Raw genomic sequence first — 23,849 nt, 5'->3', positions numbered from 1 at the left:
CAACTCTTGATTTTTTTAAACAGATGGACGTGTTGCATCGTGTATGATAGTGTGTCGTATTTATATTGGTACAAGTGAAATAATGAAATTCCTTATATTAAAACACATGAACACAGCTTCGTTTATTGTTTCCTTGAAGGACATAAAGTGAGGTAGGTTCTCCGTGGTCATTGGTCGGTATAATTTTGTTTGATTTTAATATAATTATTAATCATATTGTATTCATTACAATACAAATGTCTGGTTCAATGGTCAGATCTCTGTTCCAGTTAAAATGAAAAGAAAATCCCTGGTCGACTCACTGGGAAAAACGAGGCCTGTCATTCACCTGTTGATGTAGAAAAACACACAAAAAGACAAAATATTTCAAGACTCGAAATGTTTCAAGCGACATCTCTGGATGACTCTATTTTATTCTTCATGCGGTTGATCTGAAGAAGTAGTCTTTTTTTTAGGAACCTGAGATCTGTCTTTAAAACTGTTAAAATGTACTTAAAAGGCCACAGATAAACGGGAACCCTATTTGAATTTGTTTAGTTATTAACGGTATGAATTTACTAACGGAAAATAATAAAAATATGAATAATTTAATCATTCAAACCTCCCCAATCAGTGGGGCTTTTCAGTAGACGCCGTTATTGAAATGAGTCCCCTTCCACTGGCCGGAAGCGTGTCACCTATCAACTTCCGGTGTCACGGAGTATCTCGGAGACGGAGCAAAAAAAAGCGGGCATATTGGTACCTTCCATTGTTTTCAATAAACCGAGGACATTCGAGTGCGTATAAATTTGGCTTGGAAAGCCAAAGGACTGCGTCTTGCGGGCCGGAGACGAGCTGGGATCGGTATCCGTCGCGGGGAAGGGGTCTCATTCATTCGGCTATTGTGTTAGCGAGCGAGCTACCGCCACACTAGGTGTTAGCGGGAGGCCCGTTCTTTTTGGACTTTGCTACACGGCTCGAAAGCTAACGTTAGCAGGCTAATCCCCATGCGAACACGTTTTCTTTTTTTTTCCTCTTCCCCCTTCTACAAATGACTACTTCCGCGGCGTGCACACCCCAGTGATACTACACTGCTAATGCTTGTGCGGTCCTGCAGTTGTTCATAGTTTCGGCGTCTCGCGGGCCGTTTCCACAAAGCTAGCTTTCATTTTGAGCTGCGTTAGCAAACGGGTTTTTTTTTTTGAAGCGCTGCCTTGCTAGCCCGCTGCTAGCCGCCGTTAGACCGAGAAACGCAGTCGCGGAGAGTGTTGTAGCCTGCAGCCCACAGAGATGTCGGACTTCGACGAATTCGAAAGGCAGCTCTCCGAAAACAAACAAGGTAAGTGAGCCGTCCTTCCCGGTCGGCACTTGAAGTCGACGCCGCGGCTTTTAGGTAGGAATTGCCGCCATCGTGCCACCTAGCCGCGGATAGGTCTATTTACTGAAACGTTGCCTGCTAGCCACGGGGATACTACGCGATGTGCCCTTGCTGTTACCGTGGCTTGGTAATTCACGGTGACCCGTGTCAAACAGTGTTTGCTTGGTAATGTTTGTGACTTTAATATTGTACGTGAAAAGACGTAAATTAAATGTGGCCTTATTGCCTTAAACGTGACTCCCATTGTTTGCTAAAATGTGGTTCAGTCTATAGCGGGGTTAACGTTACCGCTCTGTCAACAGGGAGCTGTGATTAGGACGTTTAGCATTTTATTCATCACAAAATTAGCGTTAGCTTCCCGGGCAACATTTAAAATCCAAATAATTCCCTTATTTCAAATAAATTCATGACATGTTTTCGATCTGGGCCTGCTACCCCCACCTCCCCAGCCACTTCGAAACTACGTTAATCTCAGTTTAACCTACATTTACCTTAACGCCTAGCACCTAGGTGATGTTTAATATCTTCCATAAATGTCCTTACTTGGACGTCGTGGTCTGTTTTTAAACTGCACTTTTGTCCATAATTAAATGAGAACCCCCTGTGTTAAAACTTATTTTATTTTAATAAACGATATGATTTGATGGTGTAGTATTAACCACGTTACATGCTATTATCATTCACCTGCAGTACATTGACATGAAATGCAATTACTATAGCATGTTTTGTATTACTGTGTATTTATATTGTATGCAGTATTTTCACTGTTGTCATATGCCACCTGGATGGTGTTGCGCTAAATGTCGCTCCTCCTGTCCCCACCTCTCCACCCCCTCTCCCAATCAGCTGAAAGGGACAAAGAGAACCGGCACCACCGTCGCTCCTCTTCCCGCAGCCGCAGCAGAGACCGAAAGCGGAGGAGTAGAGACCGGGACAGACGCAGCAGGGACCGGCGTGGAGACAGTAAGGAGCGCAGACACAGACGCAGGTTGGTACCACCTGGACATCTACGCCCCGGACCAACAAGCTGAAGAAAAAAAACTTCCCGGCCCACAACAGTATTGGCTGCAATTTCGTGACCCATTTCTGGTGTATATATATTTTGATCCCATGTGGTGCCGAAGAGACTAGTGCCATGAAAGTGTCTGCTGAAAATGTGTACACCGGCAGATATTATCCACGGGAGTAAACTTGATACAAATCTGGGGTAAGATGACATCGGTGACACTAATTATTCCCCATCACTGAAAATGCAAAGATGCTACATTTTTAATGGGGTGAATGTAAATTTCCGGGTATACCCGCAGCCATTGACCCCCACCCCCCACCCCTCCCGGCCCAGGAGCTGTTTGCACTGTTACATCTTTCACCTGCATCCATTGCAAATGATGCCTCTCCCTTTGTGGCCCCACATCTCTTCTGGTGTCATTCATTCACGTACTCCTGCTGGGACAGCAGCCAAACCCTCACTTATATATATGGGCCGTTCAATTTGTTAAACAGGGTTAAATTCAGATAGCACTGTAAAGTAGATGTGTGGTGCATCAAACCAACAAGACTTTGAGGTCTAAGCCAGCTAGTAAGAACGAAGTTGACATTTAGTTATGTGGGTATTCATTATTCAGATCAATTAGAGGGATTATTGGTTTTGCACTCCAGTGTTTTTTTTCTCTCGCACTCTGCTCTTTGAGTTCCCGCACTTCCTGATCCATCATTCCCGTTTGATGAGCAAACACATTAAACCACACCGGATGTAGCTCTCGACCGGCGGAAAAATATTTGTTTTCCCGTGGTAACGGTACGGCTCACCCGCATCTTGCGGGGAGGGGTTGCAAAAACATGGCTGCCCTCTGCTCCTAGGCCATAGGATAATATTTGTTTACACTCTCAGCCCGGACCTGGAGTCTAAAACGAAGCCACGCCGTTCAGCAGACACAAGCGGAATCTCCTCTGTGTTTGCAGCCAAATTATATTCCGGGTGATGTTTGAGTGACAAGCCTGAGAGACATTAGATTGGAACAATTCTCTTCTCATCGGAGGAGCTTTTGGACAAACCACTGGAGTCTTCGTTTAACAATTAAAACAAAAAAAAAAAACCAGATTCTTCATCAATCTGTAAAAGAGAACAAAGGGCAATTTTCAAATAGCCTGTTTCCCCCATCAGTAATATTTGGGTTCAAGTTGAAGAGGAACCTGAGCTACTGCAGTGGTGGCTGATGATGCAGAGGTGTAAAGTTGAGGGAAGTGTCCCGGTGTCAGAACCTTTAGATCTCATTGTTTTGGGTCCATACTTATGAATCACACACTGGCAGGGATGTCTGACACACACACACACACACACACACACACACACACACACACGTGTATGTCTCCCCTGTCGGACATGACCTCTGCGTCCCAGCGCCATGGGTCTCCCTCTGATGTGACCCGCCTCGGGAGCGCTCGACCACGTGTCAGGAGCGAGCCCCCGGCTCAAAGCTGCCTGTTTTTATTTGTTCTCACCAGAAATCAGTTTGAACATTCACGACGGACCCGGCGGGACCTTCTGGATCCCTCTAGAAAACAGACAGCTGGGTCATCTCGTGTTTCAATATGTGTGTGTGTATGTTTATGTCTGTGCGCGTGTGTGTGTGTTTGGGGCGGTCGAAACCGTTGTAGAAAAAAAAAAATGTTATAAAGTGATTTGAGAGAAATGTGAAACCCTTCCAATGTCATTTCAGCTCACCATCCAGCTTCCCCCAGGACAATGCTGGAAGGTAATAACAGAAACTAACACCAGGCTGGTTTGTGCACGACTGCTACCTCTACACGACCCGCTTCGGGTTCTCTAGCTTGACTCTTAGTACATGGGGAGGGTCTCTGCTACTGTTGTTCTGGAAACTGCTCCTTCAAGTATCTATCGTATTCAAATTCATGTAAATCCACTCAGATGTTTGTTTATCTATTTATTTTTTTTGGCCCGTCATGGAATCTATTTCAGTTCTGAGCTATGAATAGATTTCACTTAACATGCACATTGGGTTTCATCTTTTATTTGTCTCTTAACTTCCTGACGCCCGCCTCTCCTCTCTTTGCTCGACAGCCGCTCTCCGCACCGCGAGAAGAAGAAGAAGGTGAAGAAGTACTGGGATGTCCCACCACCTGGTTTTGAGCACATCACTCCCATGCAGTACAAAGCCATGCAAGGTAATGCTGCCGCCGCCGCTTCGTGATTTCAGAGGTGAGAAGACAGCCCTCATCTGGATGCCTCTTGTCTCCTTTGCCGAGTAGCTGCAGGTCAGATTCCAGCCACAGCCCTCCTGCCCACTATGACTCCGGACGGCCTCGCCGTCACCCCCACCCCGGTGCCTGTCGTGGGCAGCCAGATGACCCGACAGGCCCGTCGACTGTACGTGGGGAACATCCCCTTTGGCATCACAGAGGTGAGCGGGAGGAGAGGCCATGCTTGGATGCTGGTTGGTCGACCGTAGTGCAATGATGAACCAGGCTTCTGTATTTGTGTCATGTGCTTTCAGGAGTCCATGATGGACTTCTTCAATGCCCAGATGCGCCTGGGTGGTCTCACCCAGGCGCCTGGGAACCCCGTTCTTGCCGTTCAGATAAACCAGGATAAGAATTTTGCCTTCCTCGAGGTGAGACCTTCGCAGCTGTGTTCTTCTCCCCCCACGAGACCGCCCCCCCCCCCCCTCCATCAAGCTGAATAACCTTGTCACGCTCTGTCCAGTTTCGCTCGGTGGATGAAACCACACAGGCAATGGCTTTTGACGGCATCATCTTTCAAGGCCAGAGTCTTAAGATCCGCCGTCCCCATGACTACCAGCCGCTGCCGGGCATGAGCGAGAACCCCAGTGTCTATGTGCCTGGTACACAGCCACTTAATGGTTTTTAACTCTCAATACTGTTGGCAGAAATTCATCAATCATTTGGCATCCATTCTGTGCGGGAGCGTGCAGCCTTTTGCGTGCCTCAGTGTTGTCGTGTCGCACCCCCAATCCCCCCTTTTGTGCAGGTGTGGTGTCCACGGTGGTGCCCGACTCAGCCCACAAGCTCTTCATCGGCGGTTTGCCCAACTACCTGAACGACGACCAGGTCGATTGCCGGGGATTTTAAAACTGCATACGTCACAAGGGCGACGCCGTGTTCTGATTGGCCCGTTGGTTTGATTGACAGGTGAAAGAGCTGCTGACGTCGTTCGGCCCCCTGAAGGCCTTCAACCTGGTGAAGGACAGTGCCACAGGGCTGTCCAAAGGATATGCCTTTTGCGAATACGTGGACGTCAATCTCAACGATCAGGTGACTCCCTGGGTCCCGGCAGACGTTCAGGCGGCGGCTATCCGGGCGACAGTTGGTCAGTAACGTTCCCCGACATGTCTTTTTGCAGGCGATCGCCGGCCTGAATGGCATGCAACTGGGAGACAAGAAGCTCCTGGTGCAGCGGGCCAGCGTGGGATCCAAGAACGCTACTTTGGTGAGCATCCAGGAGGCCCATGAAGGGGAGGGAGGTGGGGCCGGCCGGCCGGACGCTCGTTTTGAAACTGCAGTATCCCACTCCCGTGCCGCCACACGAGGCTCATCTGTCCCTTCTACGGATGCCATTCTCTTACTGATGCCCTTCCAGGGAGGCCCTGCCGTGATTGATCGAGCCTCCGCCCGGTTCAGTCCGTCAATAGAGCGGCTCCACAGATAGCCCGAGATCAGCCTGGAGCTGATATCGCCCCTTTCTGGATGATCTCGCGGTCCATAATTATTGCTAAATAAGAGTTTGAGGTCATATTAAGGGATCAACCACCTTGACTCGAGATCGAGATCATGAAGATGTTGCTCAGACTGGCCGCTCCAGTTGCAAATTAAAACATACCTCCTTCTTCTCCCCCCGCAGACCAGTATAAACCAGACCCCGGTGACGCTGCAGGTGCCGGGCCTGAACAGCTCGGTGACCCAGATGGGGGGGCTGCCCACCGAGGTGCTGTGCCTGATGAACATGGTGGCCCCCGAGGAGCTGCTGGATGACGAGGAGTACGAGGAGATTGTGGAGGATGTCCGAGACGAGTGCAGCAAGTACGGCCAGGTGAAGAGCATCGAGATCCCCAGGCCCGTGGACGGACTGGAGGTCCCCGGGACCGGAAAGGTAGGAAGCCGACCCATGTTAGTGCAAGGGGTTAGTGTGTCAGAATTCGGTTTTGTGAGGCGCAAGATGATTTTCGCCAACAAAAAAGTGACAGATTCGATGGCAGTGGCAACGTGTTGCTCGATCGTGCTGCATCATTAGTGAATTATTAGCAACTCCTTTTATTTACCAATGTGAAAGAGGTTTTTACGGTCACGTGACCACAGCACGGTTTCTCGTCTCAAAGGCTTCCTGTGTTACATCGGGTCAGCGTAGACACCGGGCCGCCATCTTGGCTCTGAATTCAAAGCGTTTGCCTGGAAGTGAAGCAGCTTTCTTTACTCTTAACAGTTTTATCCTAAGAGTTTTGTTTCTGTCGGTATGTTGTCGTCCACCTGCCGCTGTCACGCTCACCGTGCATGTTGCCCCTCCCCACCCCCATCCCCTCACCCAGATCTTCGTGGAGTTCATGTCGGTGTTTGACTCCCAGAAGGCCATGCAGGGGCTGACAGGAAGGAAGTTCGCCAACAGGGTGGTGGTGACCAAATACTGCGATCCAGATGCATATCACCGCCGGGACTTCTGGTAGAGGAGGCGAGACGAGCATCCCGGGGTTTTCCGGAGTGGCGCGGGGGGGTCCTGTCTGTTTCTTGGGGGGGTGGGCGGGGGGAGGGGGTCAGCCCATTAAAAAGTCTGAATTCAAGAGAGCTGACATTTTCTTTTTTTTTTTTTTTTTTTTTTTTTTTGCTCGTGTCCATTGTAACATTGAGAATCTCTGAAAGGTTAAAAACACAGAAGTGGACTTTTAGAGGGGTAGGGGAAGGGGGGGCGTTAAGTCCATAACAACCGTATTGGGGGGGTCGGGACGAGGCTGTCACAAGATGGGAGGGTCACGAGACTTTTTTTTTTCTTTTTTTTCTGAGAAATGTGTGTAATAACTGATCTGGGGGGGTCAGGGGTCAGCCATTTTTATACTTTGTCAGAAGGGGTTGTCGAAGGGTGGCGTTGGTGGGGGGCGGCAGGGTTTTATTTGAATGGACTTGGGCCATTCCAAATACAAGGAAGGAAACCAACCAGACAAACAGGTGTGAGGGAGGTGGAGAGGAAGAGGAGGGCGCCTTCTGTTTGACCATTTATTAGAGTTATTACTGTAATTCCCGCGAGTTTAGCCGAGTCGTCGTCCTCTTCTTCTTGAAAGAGACGAGAGGAACCCCCGCCCCCTCCCCCCTTCCTTTTTGTCCTGTTTCTTCATTCTGATCAAGACTACTGCTCCCACTGCTCTTCCTCCTCCCAAGTGTCCAATCGGACTCTGAATGTCACCCGTCATCCACGTAGCTTCACCGGCCTTCGAGGCGAGAGGTCACCCCGGCGGATATTCCTCGTGTCCAGACGTTCATCTGTCTTCGCCGCCCGCTCGCTCGCCAAGCGGACGCGCGAAGCCTTTGTGACCGTTGTGACAACGGGTCGCCTCAGGCGTGACCGAAGGGAAAAAAAAACAAAACGTTAAAAAAGGCGTATTTATTGGGATTCTTTTCTCTTCCGAAACCAAAAAGCCTTAAACGTTCCACGTTTCTCTCGCTGTGAACGTGAAGGCCCGCCCCTCCTTCCGATGTGTTTTTTTTCCACCCCTGCAGATAGCAAATGCGGGGGGCCAACCTCTCAGACATTTGAGACTGGGAATCCGACCACTGCTCCCTACCACCCACCCCCCAAAACAAAGCATCGAATACACATTAAAAAAAAAAAAATCATGTTTTTTTTTTCTATCTTAAATCTCTTCCAAAACCTTTTCCACAATAAGATACGTTTCGCCGAGGCTTTCCTCTCCTCTTCCTCACATCCTGCCCGCCGGCTCTCTTTTAGTACTCTTAGGTCAGTTGGCTGAAGACGTGGTGTCCACGACAATCCTTCAGACGTAACCCTCCTCAAATTCCCCCCCCCACTACTTTCCAGATTCTTTTTGTGTGTGTGTGTGTGTGTGTTACTGTGTCAGTTAATTTCTTTCGTTTCATTTTTTTTCCCTGTTTTTTTTTCTTTATCTCTGGAAAACAATGAAATGAAATCCAAGCTGAAAAATAAAATTAAAAAAAAAACATTTTAGTTTATAAAAAAAAAGAAAACGCAGAAATGGTCTTTCGTTTGTCCCAATTTGTTTTCAGATGTTGATTAAAAACTGAATTTACACAATGCCGTTTTTTCTTTTCCGTGGGTTTTGTCTCGCTGACCTCAGAGCGGCCCTGCTTACATTTTGTCAAGATAAACATTTCACACTCGCTCACACACACACACAAACACACACGGTCGTCCCTTTTTATGTCTTTATCAATATTTACCAATAAAAACATGATTATCGTTTGTCAATAATCCTGAATTTTAAGTGTGTTATTGTTTGCATATATTTTCTGTAAGAATTAACTCAAATGTCTTTGTTGTTGCTGCCAAGGTGTTTAAACCTGAACCCGCTGTGAAATATCCCAACATAAAAAACATGAGATTTAAGAGGAAATAAGGTCGTCACTGAGTTACGAATACATGTTTTTGGAAAATAACATTTAAATGGAGGGGAATAAATGAGCTAAAAAAAACGGAAATCTGTATTTAATCAGAATTTTATAGAAAACACCCTGCAAAAATGGCCAAGAAAGTAAATTTCAAATTGTGTAAACTTCACTGCAGCCCAATGCTTGACCCGGAAAGGCCACATCCGGGTTCTTTTCAGGAACGCGGAAGTACCCGAGGAGTGTAATTCCAATTCTTGGCCACAAGAGGGCGCCATGTCACGGCTTATTAAACAGCAAACGCGTCTGCAAGTTTATATAACACATTATCTATAATATTCCATACATTTAAACCCTATGTCTTTTTTTTTGCCAGAATTTCTAGATTAAATCAATGTTACTATATTCAAACAACCAGATGCTCATCAGTTCATAAAATATATCTATTTTAGATGAAGAGCGTTTATGCATAACTCATGATAACTCATTCACCTCCATCCGAGAAGCTTTGTCGGTTCTGAAGTGATAATGACGCAAACGCATACATCAATATTTATTCGCACATACATTTACTTATCATTAAATATGCATAGAATTATGAATCCGCATAGGAGCGTCGCCGCCTTTGACCCAAAGTCAAAGCGCCCCAGTTGATGTGGGTCTTCTGGTGCAGGCCGGTGGACGTTTAGCACTAACACGGTCGCCAGGGCATCGTCCAGCATGGACCTCCTCAGCGGGATGGCTCTTGCATGAAATGGACAAATGAAGTGATTTCCTGTGTCAGCTCTATACTGCCCTCCCCACCCACCCATCTGCACACTGCAGCTAAAAAAAAGAAAAACCGCCCCCAGCTAGGCCGCATGTAACCCGGATTATGAAGTCATCTGAAGGCACATCCACGGGAGGATGCCCCCCCATTCTTGCAGCACACACACACACACACACACACACACACACACACACACACACAGACGCACATTCACACACTCACAAGCACCATCAACCATTGAGCGTTCCGCCGCAGCGACGCTCCCGATGTAGCGTGAATTAGCGCCCCCTAGCGGCAGCTACTTCGAAATGCAGGTTGTTGTAATGCATGGGGGGGGCACAATAATGTATTCATGATTTCATGATCGTGTATATGTAATGTATTAATAAGCCATTTCTTGTAATGAGGTAATGACATTAAATTGCTTAAAATGAGCAAATGTCTGATAAAAATTGAGAAATTCACTCATAGTAGCAAATTCATAAAAAGAAATAAAAACCAATCACATGGAGAAATTAACTCGTGGCAAAATCACAAAAAAGAAAAAAAAAAATCTGCAGGAAACTACTTTATAAATAATAATCCATAGCCTCTTTTCAATTGAACTCCATGAAATACACTCATTGTCTCCATGTGAGGACAATTTATATTTTTGTAACGTCTTTATACATTTTACAACATATCGGTCTCTGCTTGTTAGCATGTGTTAGCTTGTGTTAATATACCCAGATGTGCAGATTGTGCCCGTGTGTCTTTGTGTTTTGTAAGTGTGTATTTTTGTATGTTAGCATCTAATTCTGTCTATATGAGTACATTAGCACATTTTTGCCCAAGTATCTGATGTATGAACAAGTTTTTTAGCATGTGTTAGCATCTGTTAGCACATGTATGAGTATGCTTGTGTTTTTTTGTGCTGTTTTTGGGTGCTTTCACATAATTCGTATCTAGTTGTTTCTATATGATTGCATTCGCGTGTTTACAGGTAAGCATCTTGTGTGTTTATGGGTTTGTTAGCTTGTGTTAGTATCTGTTAGCGCATGTATGAGTATGCTTGCGTGTTTCCATGTTTTTGAGTGTTTTTACATTTGTTAGCATGTGGTTCTTTCTATATGAGTACATTTCGTATTAGCATCTGGTGTGTGTTTAAGCTTGTTATCTTTTGCAAGTGAGTGCTGCCAGTTGTTGGCATCCATTGGTGTTTTTACAAGTGTAATCCTGTGTTTTATGTTGTTTATGAATGCATTTCTGTGTCTTAGCATCTGGTTCCCTCTTTATGAGTGTATTAGCAGTTAGCATCAAGTGTGAATGACTGTGTTTGTGTCTTTTAGCTTCCCTACATATCTGTAAGTGTATTTTTGTATCGTTCATGAGTGTATTCCCGTACGCCAGCATCTGGATCTGCCTTTATGAGTGTATTAGCAGTTAGCATTATGTGTGTATGATTGTGTTTGCATGTGTTATCTGTCAGTGTTTCTAGTAAGTGTATTAGGATCTGTTGTGTGTTTTATAGCGTATGTTAACATTTTTCCAAGTATATCGTTCCATAAATGACCCTAAAATAAACAGAAGCTTTTTCTTTACAGAAACGGAAAACAAAGTGTCAGGTTTGAATCTAAATAAAAAACTTTGTTGGGCGACAACCCCCAGGGCCTCACGGAGGTCGGGCTGCTCGCCATGTGGACGTCGTTTATTGCCTGTCAGCGCCGGCGGCAACCAGGCGCCCTTCACCCTCGTCGTCCTCGGTTTCAGAAAACACACACACACACACACACACATGCACACACTTATCCTGAGTGTTTATGGGCTTTCAGCAAAGCAGGTGCGAATGAAAATCAATTCATATAAATGATCATTTATGGTTTATTCAGGCAATATTAATGAATTAATGAAGTCGTTCATTCGTTCATCCACTCATTCTCTGCCTCTCCTGCCCTGTCAGGGAAACTGTCAGAGTAGAACCAGCAGCCTTCTTGTGGAGGAGATGTCACTGACCACTGCGTCGCCATGACGACCTCATTTTGTATAATTTATGGCGGTTTTATATGAAATGTTAAGGTGGTTTAAATTATACATGGACGGGGAGGACGACTCCACCTCCCCGTCTGCACTCTCTGTTTTCTCCTGCCTAGGTTGTCCATGTTTTCCATGATCTCCTGCCAAGGTTCTCCCCATGTGCATCTTCCCTGGGTTCTCCGTGTTCTCCTGGCGACTGCATGGGTTTCCTCCACGTTTTCCTGCCCAGGTTCTGTCCATGTTTTCTGTCTTCAGTCCAAAAACAGTCAGGAGATTCCCTGAAGACTCCAAAATGCGCAGCAGTGAATGGTTTGATGTCTGTGATTGACAGGCGGCCCTTCCGGGTTAAACCCCGCCCCTCTTCCCCCAACGGCAGCTGTGATTGGCCGGTGCCACCGACACCAGGATGGGCTTGACGTCATGGGGTCTCACTGGAGACGTCCTACGAAGAAGACACTGCCCCCCCCAGGCGGTAAAATACGACCCCCCCCACGTAAACACTTTATGTCGTTAACAGGTGGCCTTCTAAAATAGACACACACACACACACACACATGGTTGCGGTAATCATGGCAACGGGTTGTTGCCCCCCCCCCCCCGAGGCCAACAGCTGGTCGGGCCCCATGGCCACCAGGGGGCCCCAGCGGCTTTTCCTTAATGAGTATTTCATGAAGTACTTTCACAAACACACACAGGTGTCCTCATACGGGGACAACGGGTTTGTCAGTGTTACCGTGACGACAGCCGACAAACATGGTGTTTATTTTATTATTTACTTGTTCTTCATTTGTTATATATATAATAAATGTTGTCCGTTTGTTACGCGTACAATTATTAATGCTTTATTTAAAGGTGAGGCAAAATACAGATTAAAAGAAACGGTAAAAAAAACTAATAAATATGAGTGACGAAAGGGTGAAAATAGACAAATAAATAAAACCAAAAAAATCGAACGATTAAAAAATTACAAAATAGATAAAATAAAAAAATACACGTAAAAAATAATAATCGTACCATTAAAAGAATGATTATTTTTTTAATGATATTAAGGTGTTGATCCCCGTGGGGAGGAGGAGGAGCGACGCCGTGTCCCCGCGGCGGGGTCAACCTGACGCCGTCCCTCGCCGTTCATTTTAACACCATTACGGCGGACAGCAGCCGCCCGGCGGGCAGCGCCCCCCCTCCCCCGCCCCCTCTTTGCACCTCCTCCCCCTTTCGGACTCCCCCTTCCCCCGGACTCCCCCCTTCCCTCCCCCCTCGCCTGGGCCGCACTGGCGGCTCCTCCGAGCTGCAGGCGTCCGGTCCCGCCGCGGCGAACGACAAGCAGCCGAACAGGTCAGATCCCGTTTCTATTGCGTTCGTTCACCTGTCGCTTCTTTCATTTGCCGCCACCCCCTGCTTGTCACATGACCCCGCACTTGCCCCCCGCACTTGTTGTGTTTGTCCGGAGCCCGCCGGCCTCCAACGGATAGCGACGATTGTTCCGATGTCTCGGCAGCGTCCGGAAACCTCGCGAGCGTCACCCAAGGGTGTTCGAATTTCACGTCGCTGTTTCGATTCAAGGCTACAAGTAGAGAAAAAAAAAAGGCAAGGCAAGGCGGCTTTGAGTCCGGCGTCCACGTGCGAGGACGGAGGGCAACGTTTGTGAAATGAGAAGATCGAAGATAAGAAATAACATATAAATGAAACTTAAAGCAATACGGAAATAAATAAATGGATATTCGCCACACTCTTACCAAATTGTCTAAAAATGCTATTACACCATTAGTACACTGTTATTACACTGTTATTACACTGAGCTAACCCGACAACAAATTTATGATAAAAAAATAGTCACCAAGATAAAGAGGTGTTTGATCAAATCCAGAATAAACTATTTATGTGTTAAAAATGACTTCACTTGAAATAGACATGAATTTGATTTGAATAACCTTTGAATTCACAGTGATGTAAAGGAAAATATATATCCATCTATGTATCCTCTGAGAATGTCTATTTTTTCATGTTCTTCTTCCTCCTTGTTTACAAACAAATCTCGAGGTCACTTCCTGCTCCCTCCCAGAATCCTCCAATTTGTGTTTTTTGTATTTTGTTTATTTTAATTTCCTCCGATCGTCCCCGCCAATGACAGGTGGAAGCACTGCCGTTCCTGATTTGTTGTTCCTCAGATCATCAATGAATCCAAAAAAATAAAAGTTAATCAAAATTAGTTTTTCATTCACAAGAAAAATGAAAATGAAAGGAAAACACTGGTAAAATAATTCCCTGAAAATCTGATAACATCTTTCTTGAAAATTACCAAAATACATTCTTGACAAGTAGAAAGAAAAGGGTCTGAAATTTGACATTGAATTTCTGGATGCTTGAAATTAAATCCCTGAAAATGAGAAAACAAATGACTAAAATTTGGAATAAATACATTCCTGACAATGGGGACCAAAAATCCTGAAAATCTGACAATAAATCATAATATGGTAATAAGGTGGTAGTGAATTCCTGAAAATGAAATTAAAACTTCTGGAAAAAATAGAAATAAATTCCATAAATATGATAAGTAAATGAATAAAATAGAATAAATAAATATAATAAATTCCAAAAAATTTGAAAGCAAATTTCTGAAAAAATGGGACATAAATTGTGAATTTCTGAAAAAAAAAAAAAAAAAAAGAAGAAAGTTTTGAAGATTTTTTTTTTTCTTTTGAGATATGTTGATTTGTGCTCTTGGTTTCAGACGACTGGATGGAACGCATACTGTGGTCCCCCTGGTCCTCCAGATCCTCCTGATCCTCCTGGTCCTCCAGATCCTCCTGATCCTCCTGGTCCTCCTGGTCCTCCTGGTCCTTTCCTCCATCGTTCCCAGTTCTTCCTCTCCTCTTTCATCCACTTGACCTTTTGTGATTCCCGCCCCCCCCCATCACCATGTGGACCAACTTCTTCGTGCAGCAGGACGAGGAGGGTCGTATCGGGGTGGCGGGCGCCGGCGCCGGAGCCAAGGGCGGTCGCGGTCAGAGGCGGAGCCACAAGATCAGCGACGGCCAGGACGGGAAGATCAAGCTGGCGTTCTTGGTGTCCCTGGTGGGCGTGACGCTGACGGTGCTCGGCGTGGGCACCGAGTTCTGGGCGGAGGCGGCGCAGCCCAGGAGCCTCGGGGGGAACCGCACCTGCCAGATGGTTCACTACGGCCTGTGGAAGGGCTGCGTGCGCACGCTGAGGGTCGCCGACGTCCATCCGGAAACGGAGCGCTGTGGCCCCGCACACCTGCCTGCAGGTGAGAGGCTCCGCCCCCTCACGGTTCAAGGCTCCGCCCCCTCACGGTTCAAGGCTTTCTTTGTTTTTTGTTTTTTTACTTTTCAATTTTTTTTCCAATCTTTCTTTCTTTCTTTACTTCCACTCTTTCCTGTCTGTTCTTTTTCTTTCTTTCCTTCTAATCATTCTCGTCTTTATTTCTTTATTTTTGTCTTTCTATCTTTCCAATCTTACCATCTTTCTTTCCAGTCTTTTCCATTTATGATTTTTTTTCAAATATTTTTAAGATTTCTTTTTTTTTCACTGATTGATTGATTTTTAATTTGATTCTAACATCATTTCCTCCTTTTTCTTTTAGACATTTTTCTATGAATTGTTAAAATTTTAGTTTCATTTTCTCATTTTTCTGGAAATATTTGAAATGGCGTCACAGCCATTTCGGTGATTTAAAAAAGAAAGAGTGGCTCTCTGTATGTCTATATGAATGTGTGAATATTTTATATCTCGTGTGAATGAGTGAGTGAATTGCTGCACGTCTCAGTAAGCTCCCCTATGATTGGCTGTCGAGTGGGCCAATGAAAGCTGAGGTTGTGCCTGACTGCAAGGCAATGAATGAATGAATGAATGAATGAAACCATACTTGGGTTCCTCAAAAACTGCTATCTGGGGACACCAACATCTTCTTAAATGAATGATTTAATTAATTTAATTAAATACATTTATTTTTGATTTTAAACCCGTAGAAATTATTGAAATAGTCGATTTTTTTTAATTAGAATTTCAAAATAAAAGGGATACCATCAAAAAATGAAAGAAATGAAAAATAGATGAGTTGCTATGAAAAAAAGTATTGAAATAATCCTTTTTCATTCATTTGACTTTCATTCAAATAACTTTTTCATGTTTAAGAATTTTGTGGGATTATTAATCTTGCTGGTCTGTAACTACACAGTAATTTATTTCTACTTTTTCAAGATTTAGTTTTGTCATAGTGTTTCACTCTATTTTGAATGGTTGCCTGGATGTTTTTCCTTTCTTTCTAAAACTTTGCTTTTTAAACTAATCCAATTTATTTATTTTTTAATCACTATCATTATTTTTCAATATAAATTTTAACAATATAAACATAAAAAAGAGAAAATATAATATATTTATCTATAATATAAATCAAATATAAAAATAGAATTGAGAAAATATTATTTATGTAACGCAATAATATGATATGAGTAAAAAAAAGAGAAAAAATTATGAATTCTAATATAAATTAAGAATAGAAAATATTATTGATTTATCCATAACAGTCATCTAATATACATAAAAAAGGGGAAACATGATACATATCTATAAAAAATAAAAAAATAAAATTGAAAAGAAAATCATAATTTGAGTGCATTGACTTTAAAAACTGTTTTCTTATTTCTACATCATTTCCGTCTTGTGCCTGTCGGTTCCAAATGAGACATATTTTCCTCCATAAGGACGGGATCAGCTGCTCGGCACCGACAGTCTGCTCCTCGAACCGTTGGCCGCCGTCGCCACCGTCCCCACACAGATGGCAGCGTTTGGGACCCGAACACAACTGTTTCTCTCTCGCCTGCTTCTCACATCCCCCGTTCGTCTGCTCCTGGCTCTCGTCCCGGCAGCGACGGCAGGGAAACGAAAAAAGACATAAAAATCAGCCATTAATTCTATTTCAAAAAATCAACGAGTGAGAAAGAATTTCTTGAGAGTATTTCAAAAATATGGTAAAAATATGGAAATTAATTTGGGGACGGAAATCTCTGCAAAAAGTGCGTGTGAAAAATTATACAGGTCCTCGGGTGGGGAGTTAAAAAAAAATCAAGTGAGAAAGACATTCAAAAGATTATTTAAAAAAATGTAAAGAAAATTGCAATAACTCACATGAGGGACATCTAAAATAAAAAAAATATTAAAAGATAATATATATATATATATATATATATATATATATATATACAGTATATCAGTCATTAGCTGCTATTCAAAAAAAAAAAAATCAACAAATGAGACAGAAATTCATGAGCTTATTTAAAAAATATGTAAAAAAAAATGGCATTAAAGGGAAGGACATCCAGGGAAAAAGTCTCTGTTAAATTTACCAAAATTACAAATTGGCTCACGTCTTGGGAAATTACATTTAAAAAAATCAACAAGTGAGTAAGAAATTCACGAGATTATTTTGAAAATATGGTAAAAACGTGGAAATTAATTTAGGGAAGGAAATCTCAGCAAAAAGTGTTTGTCAAACTTACCAAAAAAATAAAGAAAATCTCAAGTCCTGCGGTGGGGAGTAAAAAAAGTTAAGTGAGAAGGACATTCAAAAGATTATTTGAAAAAATGTTAAAAAAAGGCAATAACTCACAGGTGGGACATCTGTAATAAAATTATATATATCAGCCATTAGCTGCTATTCAAAAAATCAACAAATAAGACAGAAATTCATGAGCTTATTTTAAAAATATGTTAAAAAAAAGGCATTAAAGGGAAGGACATCCAGGTAAAATGTCTCTGTTAAATTTATTAAAAGTAAAAATTGGCTCACGTCCTGGGAAATTACATTTCAAAAAATCAACAAGTGAGAAAGAAATTCACGAGATAATATAAAAAAATGGTAAAAGTTTGGAAATAAATCAGGGAGAGGAAATCTCAGTGAAAAGTCTTTGTGAAACTTACCAAAAAATAAAAATTGGCTTAATTCCCTGGGTTGGGGAATTAAAAAAAAAAAAAAATCAGCCATAAATGAAATTCTAAAAAAATCAACAAGTGAGAAAGACATTCAAAAGATTATTTGAAAAAATGTAAAAAGATGGCAATAACTCACAGGTGGGATATCTATAGTAATATATATATATATATATCAGCCATTACTTGCTATTAAATGAAAATAAACAAATGAGAGAAATTCATAAGGCAGTTAAAAAAACAAGTTTAAAAAATGGCAATACAGGGAAGGAAATCCAGGTGAAAAGTCTGTTTGAAATTACATCTCAAAAAATCAACAATCTAGAAAGAAATTCATAAGATTATTCAAAAAATTGGAAAAAATTGAAATTGAAAAAAAAAATGTAATGGGGAAGGACACCTCAGTGAAATATTTCTGTAAAACTTACCAAAAATAACAGTAACTTTAAAAAGAGCCAAAAAGAAATCAAAAAACAAGTAACACCTAACATAATATTCGCAAATTCACTGTGATAAAGACATATTATAGAGACATTTTTAAGATCTGTTTTTAAATCAGCCATAAACTGCTCAAAAAAAAAGAATTCAACAGATTTGCGATAATTTGACCAAAAATGAAAAATAGATAATAACAATACCTATTTTTCCATGTTAATTAAAACTAAGTAAGAAAAAATCCTCTAAAAGTCAGAAATCAAACTGTTGAAAACAAATTTGCTGCCATTTTAAAATAAAATAAAATAAAATAAAATAAGATAAAATAAAATAAAATAAAATAAAATAAAATAAAATAAAATAAAATAAAATTAAGTTAAATTAAATTAAATTAAATTAAATTAAAGAATGCTCAACATACTGATGGCACGGGTTACAAGTGTGTCAAGGCTCTGAGTGTTTGTGTGTGAGTGTGTGTTCTTGTGTGCGTGCGTGTGTCTGTATGTTTGTATGTGTGTGTGTGTGTATGTGTGAGAAGCAGCATGTCACATTCAGTGGGTGAAAGTCGTCACTATGTGCTCGTGAAGCCGAGTGGAATGTGGCCACTTCACAGTTTTAGTCTAAATATAGCGGGGAGGGGACGGACAGAGACGGGGGTGTGTGTGTCCGATGCAGTATTAACGAACCAACACACACACACACACACACACACACACACACACACACACATCCTTGACATCCCCCTTCCTCCCATTCAAGTCCTTTTCCATCTGTGGCTCCCCTCTTTCTCCCCCCATCCCCCTTCATCCCGACTCTTCTTCTTCTTCTTCTTCCTCTCCTTCTTCTTCTTCTTCTTCTTCTTCTTCTTTTTCTTCCTCTTCTTCTTCCTCTCACCCCTCCTCCTGCTCGTCTTCCTCATCTCCATCCTCCGTCCCCTCTTCTTCCTCCCCCCCCTCGGCCTCCCCTCCCGCTTTTGACTCGCAGTGTTTCTCACCGTCTCTCACCCTTTCTGGCGGCGCCATATGTGCAGTGCTGAGAAGTGTGTGTGTGTGTGTGTGTGTGTGTGTGTGTGTGTGTGTGTGTGTGTGTGTGTGTATGCGTGCGTGCACGTGCTTAGATATAAATAGGAATGATGCCTGGAAGGACCGAGTGCATGGATGCACAGGAGGCACATCACACACGACCTGCAGCCATCCACTGGAGTGAGTGTGTATGTGCACGTGTGTGCGTGTGCACGTGTGTATATGTGTGTGTGTGAGTCTCAACACATCTGCGGCATTTTCATAAAACTGCCAGCCCCACTCCACTCCATTTGGTTCTCGGGAACCGTGATGCCTTCAAGGCCTTCCTGTTCGGATGGAGGTCGTTGCTCCCGAACGGCGTCCACGTAGAAACCCCACGTTCTCGCCTTCTGTTGCAGAACTTCCCCCCTGCCACGGTTTCCGTCACTGACCCGCTTGGCGGAGGCCCCGCCGTTTCCCTTTCGCCCAGTTTTTGGTTTCATTTTCAGGCAGCGAAGCCAGCTTGTTTGTGCTGGCGCCATCTAGTGGCTGGGAGGAGTAACTGCGGCCCATAGCCATCATTACCATCATCCCCCACTTTTATATTTGTGTAATTTTTTTTATGAACCCCTAAATGTCACCATTCACTTTGTGTGTGTGTGTGTGTATGTGTGTGTGTGTGTGTTTGTGTTCTTTTCATCATCAGAAACAAACTGCACCTACTTCAAATTTTTCACATCCGGGGAAAATGCTGTCATTTTCAAGAAGACGACGGACGCGGGTGAGATGTTTTCTGGAGCAAACAAACATAAACTCAGGCTGCCATTATGTCACCCCTCCGCCTCACACACACACACACACACACACACACACACACACACATTACATTACGTTGCATTTTATTTAAGGTGCTTTACTCGGCACTCAAGGACACGTACAGACATGTACACAAAATACAGATTTAAAAGAAACAATAAAAGTGACACGTGGATAAAAAAAAAAAATACAATTTTTATAAAAAAGTCAACGCCCCCCCCCCCCAAAAAAAAACTAAAATCACCCAAAATGTACAATATTCTAAATGGAAATTAAAATGTGTATTTTCATTAATTCAAATCTCCCAGAACTGAGCCTGGCAGCGGTGGTGCTGGCCCTGATGAGCCTGGCGATGATGGCGACGGGCTCAATCTGCGTCACCATGTCGCTCAGCAAGGAGGTCTTCTTCTTCATCAAGCCGGCGTCCTTCTGCTTCATCCTGTCCGGTGAGGACGGCGTCAGGTTAGCATAGCATAGCTAGCATGTCTGCCATCTTTGTAGTCCGTGATTTTAGATTGAGTGCCACAGGGCGTTTAGCAGTGCGCGGCTAAGAATATAAACATCGGACGTTTATCCAGCAGGAGGATTAGTCGTTTCCTTGTCGGATGAAGGTTTGCTGTCGCCATGGTGATGGTGAGAACCAAGCTGCTGACGAAGGTGGTTTTTTTTCCCGCGTTGTCCAGGGGTCCTGGTCCTGCTCTCGGTCCTGGTCTTCCACAGGTCGGTGGTGGCGCCGCTGTCCGGCGGCCCCGCCGATGCCCTGCACCACCAGCTGTCCTGGTCGGCGGCGTGCGCGGGCTCCGCAGGCGCCGTCCTCATCTTTGGCGGCGTCCTTTTCGCCGCCATCGCGCTCCCGTTTGGCACCTGGCGGCGATGCCTGCCGTACAAGAACCGGGGAACCTAGCACTTGAAAATTCCAAAGTTTAAAGGAACATGCCAACTTCTTACAAAACTTTTATTTTTCTATGTTAGCAGGATTGTTTGGACTGGACACCAAGAGCCTCCTCACTAGTTTTTTTAGCACAGTTAACCCATACTCTCTTGTGGGCCCGCTTTGACTCCTTCCTTATCCAGCGGAGTTGTTAATTTTCAAAAGTGAAAAACTGCTGAGTCATGCTGGAGGCTTTCACTGGGGGGGAGGAGAAAAAAAAAAAAATCTAGGCTCAGCAGGATTTCTAATCACAATAAATTGATCAAGACGATGCCGAGGTGAAACAAAAGCACCGCGTCGTAAGAATGATTGCTTTGTCACATCTGAGTGCGAGGCATCGACCTGAATGCGTTTAAAATGATGGATTTCTCAAAGGAGTTTGGCGAATGAGTTTTGGAGCATGGGAATGTGTGTTTTAAGGACTTTTGACAGTGGTAGATTTCATATGCTAAACACTCCGTATGTTAATAAAGCTAAGCTAGCTGAGGCTGGAGTCCACATCTTCACTGCAGCACAGAGGAAGCCGGTTGCCAACATTTATGCTGATGCATGGAAATGCGCCAAATTCCATTCAAAAAACAGTCGTTTTAAGACGAGTCAGCTCTTCTTGTCTAGCTCAGAGAATTATATATTTTCTCATGAATTATCATCACGAGCTTGACGCTTCGGCTTTATTTTAATCTCTTTGTTGCATTTTGAGAGACGCAATCCACCGACTGTGTGTGTGTGTGAGAGGTGTGATGGAGGCAGGCCTGGTGATTGTGCACACGTGCTAAGCGTAGCTAACCGGCTCGTAGCCGGCTCCCTGGCTCACACACACAGGAGAAAGAGGCATCTTTATCTTCCGGTAAACAAATGAAATTTAATAAAAAGTAAAATCTAGGTCTTAATCAGATACGAGGAGCGGCGCGACGTACGAAGGCGGTGTCTCCCCGCAGTTTGATCGGTGCAGAAAAGGTTGCGTGTATGAGTCAAACTGGCATTCTTGATGCGCCACTGTCGTGTTTCTGTGTCTGTCCGGAATTATAGAATTTGCATTTACCAGATTTCATTTTTTTCTTTTTTTGCATAAAACAAAACAAAATGTTTACAAGGGTCTGTATCCCAGCCTGAAATGCAGTGGCCTTATAAAATAAAATAAAATAAAATAAAATAAAATAAAATAAAATAAATAATAAAAATATGAATTTATTATTCTTGTTTTTTTCTTTAGTAGTGTGATTTGGAGCCGAATAACTTGTTTCCAAAATTGCTGGTTTGGTTTAATCCAAGTCAGTTAAAGTGGATGTTGTTTACAATGCGTGTGTGTGTGTGCGTGTGTTTCTGTGTGTGTGTTATGTCAACACCAATGATGTCACTGTGACGTTTGAAACTTGGTCATCATTCACTCCTGTTGGAGCTGTGAGCAACCTGGACTGAACCAAAGCAGCAGGTGATGGGGGGGGAGGGGAGGGCATAATTTCCTGTTCGTTGTTTTATGTTTTTTTTTTCCCGCTTTTTTGCTTTACTGTGAAAATAAAATCTCACCTTCTGTAAAAGTGTTTCTGTTTTAAAATCTCTTATTTTTGTTTTTATTCTCCCCGTTCAATGTTGCTTCACTCCATGCGTCTGAAGGACCCATGAAGCCCCGGGAGGTCCCATCGGTACACAAACCTGTTGTCATGAGCTGGAACCACTGCCGCTGTCACTTCCTGTCACTTCCTGTCACTTCCTGTCGCCTTGATCTGCCCGTAAAGTAAAAGCCCCCCTTAGTCTTTGTGACCTGGTTTGAGTTTTTAAAGTGCAAGTGAAGGCGAAGAGAGGCGGGGTTTAACCTGGTCCGCTCAGCTGTCAAGGTGTGATGCTCAATGTTGTTAGTGGCTATGCCCAGCAGGTGGGACGTGAGTTTGAGGAGAAGGAGAAGTTCTGCAATGAGTTAGCTGAAGTGATGCAGAATATCCCCAGAGATGAGAGTGGTGATTGGTGCAGACTCCAATGGGAATGTTGGTGCAGGCAATAGAGGGGATGAAGAAGTGATGGGCAGATTTGGTATACAGGATAGGAACGCAGAGGGACAGATGGTGGTAGACTTTGTAAAAAGGATGGAAATCCTGGGGTGAACACTTTTTTCCAGAAAAGACAAGAACATCGGGTAACTTATAAGAGCGGAGGTAGGAGCACACAAGTAGACTACATCTTGAATAGACGAGGTAACCTGAAAGAGATCAGTGACTGGAAAGTAGTTGTAGGTGAGAGTGTAGCCAGAGAGCATAGCATGCTGGTTGGTAGGATGACTGGTGACAAGGAAGATGAAGAGGACTAAGGCAGCGCAGAAGACAAAGTGGTGGAAGCTGAAAAGGGAGGAGTGTTGCATGGTTTTCAGGGAGGAGTTGAGAAAGGCTCTGAGTGGTCAGGGAGAGCTTCTACATGATTGGGCAACTACAGCTAGTGTTATCAGGGAGACAGGTAGGAGAGTACTTGGTGTGTCATCTGGAAGGAAATTAGATAAGGAGACTTGGTGGTGGAATGAGGAAGTGCAGGAGTATATACAGAGAAAGCAGTTAGCAATGAAGAAGTGGACTGAAGAGAACAGACAAGAGTACAGGGAGATACAGTGTAAGATAAAGATAGAGGACACAGGCAAAACAAAGGGCGTACGATGACTTGTATGCTTGGTTGGACAGTAAGTAAAGATCGATACAGATCTATACTATACCTGTATAGATCTATGATGATCTATACGGGTTGGCAAAACAGAGAGATAAAGATGGAAAGGATTTACAACAGGTCCAGTGACCAGGGTAGAGAGGAAACTGCATTGATAGATGCACAAGAGTGACAGGAAGATGGAAAGAGTACTTTGAAGAGCTGATGAATAAGGAAAATGAAAGAGAGGTAAGGGTAGAAGAGGTGACTATTGTAGACCACAAAGTAGCACAGATTAGTAAAAGTGAAGTGAGGAAGGCATTGAAGAGGATGAAGAGTGGAAAGGAT

General features: G+C 43.6%; 2 protein-coding genes across 5 annotated transcripts; both read left to right on the top strand.

Moving 5' to 3' along the window:
• Positions 1–707: 707 nt before the first annotated feature.
• On the top strand, positions 708–7,167 carry u2af2a (U2 small nuclear RNA auxiliary factor 2a). Of its 3 annotated transcripts, none has more exons than XM_086155682.1 (12): positions 708–1,318; positions 2,204–2,345; positions 4,078–4,113; positions 4,440–4,543; positions 4,628–4,779; positions 4,873–4,989; positions 5,082–5,220; positions 5,367–5,446; positions 5,528–5,650; positions 5,739–5,825; positions 6,237–6,485; positions 6,919–7,167. In XM_086155682.1, the coding sequence occupies exons 1-12, from the start codon at positions 1,270–1,272 to the stop codon at positions 7,051–7,053; spliced, it is 1,413 nt and encodes a 470-aa protein (XP_086011808.1). In that variant the 5' UTR covers positions 708–1,269; the 3' UTR covers positions 7,054–7,167. The 3 variants fall into 3 exon arrangements, with proteins under 3 accessions (XP_086011808.1, XP_086011807.1, XP_086011809.1); XM_086155681.1 differs by having other exon boundaries at positions 5,082–5,238; XM_086155683.1 differs by lacking the exon at positions 4,078–4,113.
• Positions 7,168–12,911: 5,744 nt separating this feature from the next.
• cacng6b (calcium channel, voltage-dependent, gamma subunit 6b) lies at positions 12,912–22,057 on the top strand. Of its 2 annotated transcripts, none has more exons than XM_086155680.1 (5): positions 12,912–13,079; positions 14,476–15,012; positions 19,836–19,910; positions 20,254–20,391; positions 20,629–22,057. In XM_086155680.1, exons 2-5 carry the CDS (start codon positions 14,664–14,666, stop codon positions 20,847–20,849), a joined length of 783 nt encoding a protein of 260 aa, XP_086011806.1. In that variant the 5' UTR covers positions 12,912–13,079; positions 14,476–14,663; the 3' UTR covers positions 20,850–22,057. The 2 variants fall into 2 exon arrangements, with proteins under 2 accessions (XP_086011806.1, XP_086011805.1); XM_086155679.1 differs by having other exon boundaries at positions 12,977–13,079; positions 20,254–20,407.
• The last annotated feature ends 1,792 nt before the right edge of the window (positions 22,058–23,849 follow it).

The sequence above is a fragment of the Fistularia commersonii genome, chromosome 11 (assembly GCF_037954325.1).
Source record: "Fistularia commersonii isolate RoL2024-O1a breed Wild chromosome 11, RoL_Fcom_v1.0, whole genome shotgun sequence".
Classification (NCBI taxonomy): Eukaryota; Metazoa; Chordata; class Actinopteri; order Syngnathiformes; family Fistulariidae; genus Fistularia; species Fistularia commersonii.
This window is presented reverse-complemented; position numbering and strand designations above follow the sequence as displayed.

Excerpts from the sequence above, each read along its gene's own strand:
- u2af2a (XM_086155681.1), top strand. The coding sequence starts at position 1,270 with ATGTCGGACTTCGACGAATTCGAAAGGCAGCTCTCCGAAAACAAACAA. Across the intron at positions 4,544-4,627 it reads GCAGTACAAAGCCATGCAAG|CTGCAGGTCAGATTCCAGCC; the intron begins GTAATGCTGCCG and ends TTTGCCGAGTAG. Across the intron at positions 5,239-5,366 it reads TGGTACACAGCCACTTAATG|GTGTGGTGTCCACGGTGGTG; the intron begins GTTTTTAACTCT and ends CCTTTTGTGCAG.
- cacng6b (XM_086155679.1), top strand. The coding sequence starts at position 14,664 with ATGTGGACCAACTTCTTCGTGCAGCAGGACGAGGAGGGTCGTATCGGG. Across the intron at positions 15,013-19,835 it reads CCCCGCACACCTGCCTGCAG|AAACAAACTGCACCTACTTC; the intron begins GTGAGAGGCTCC and ends TTTCATCATCAG. Across the intron at positions 19,911-20,253 it reads CAAGAAGACGACGGACGCGG|AACTGAGCCTGGCAGCGGTG; the intron begins GTGAGATGTTTT and ends CAAATCTCCCAG.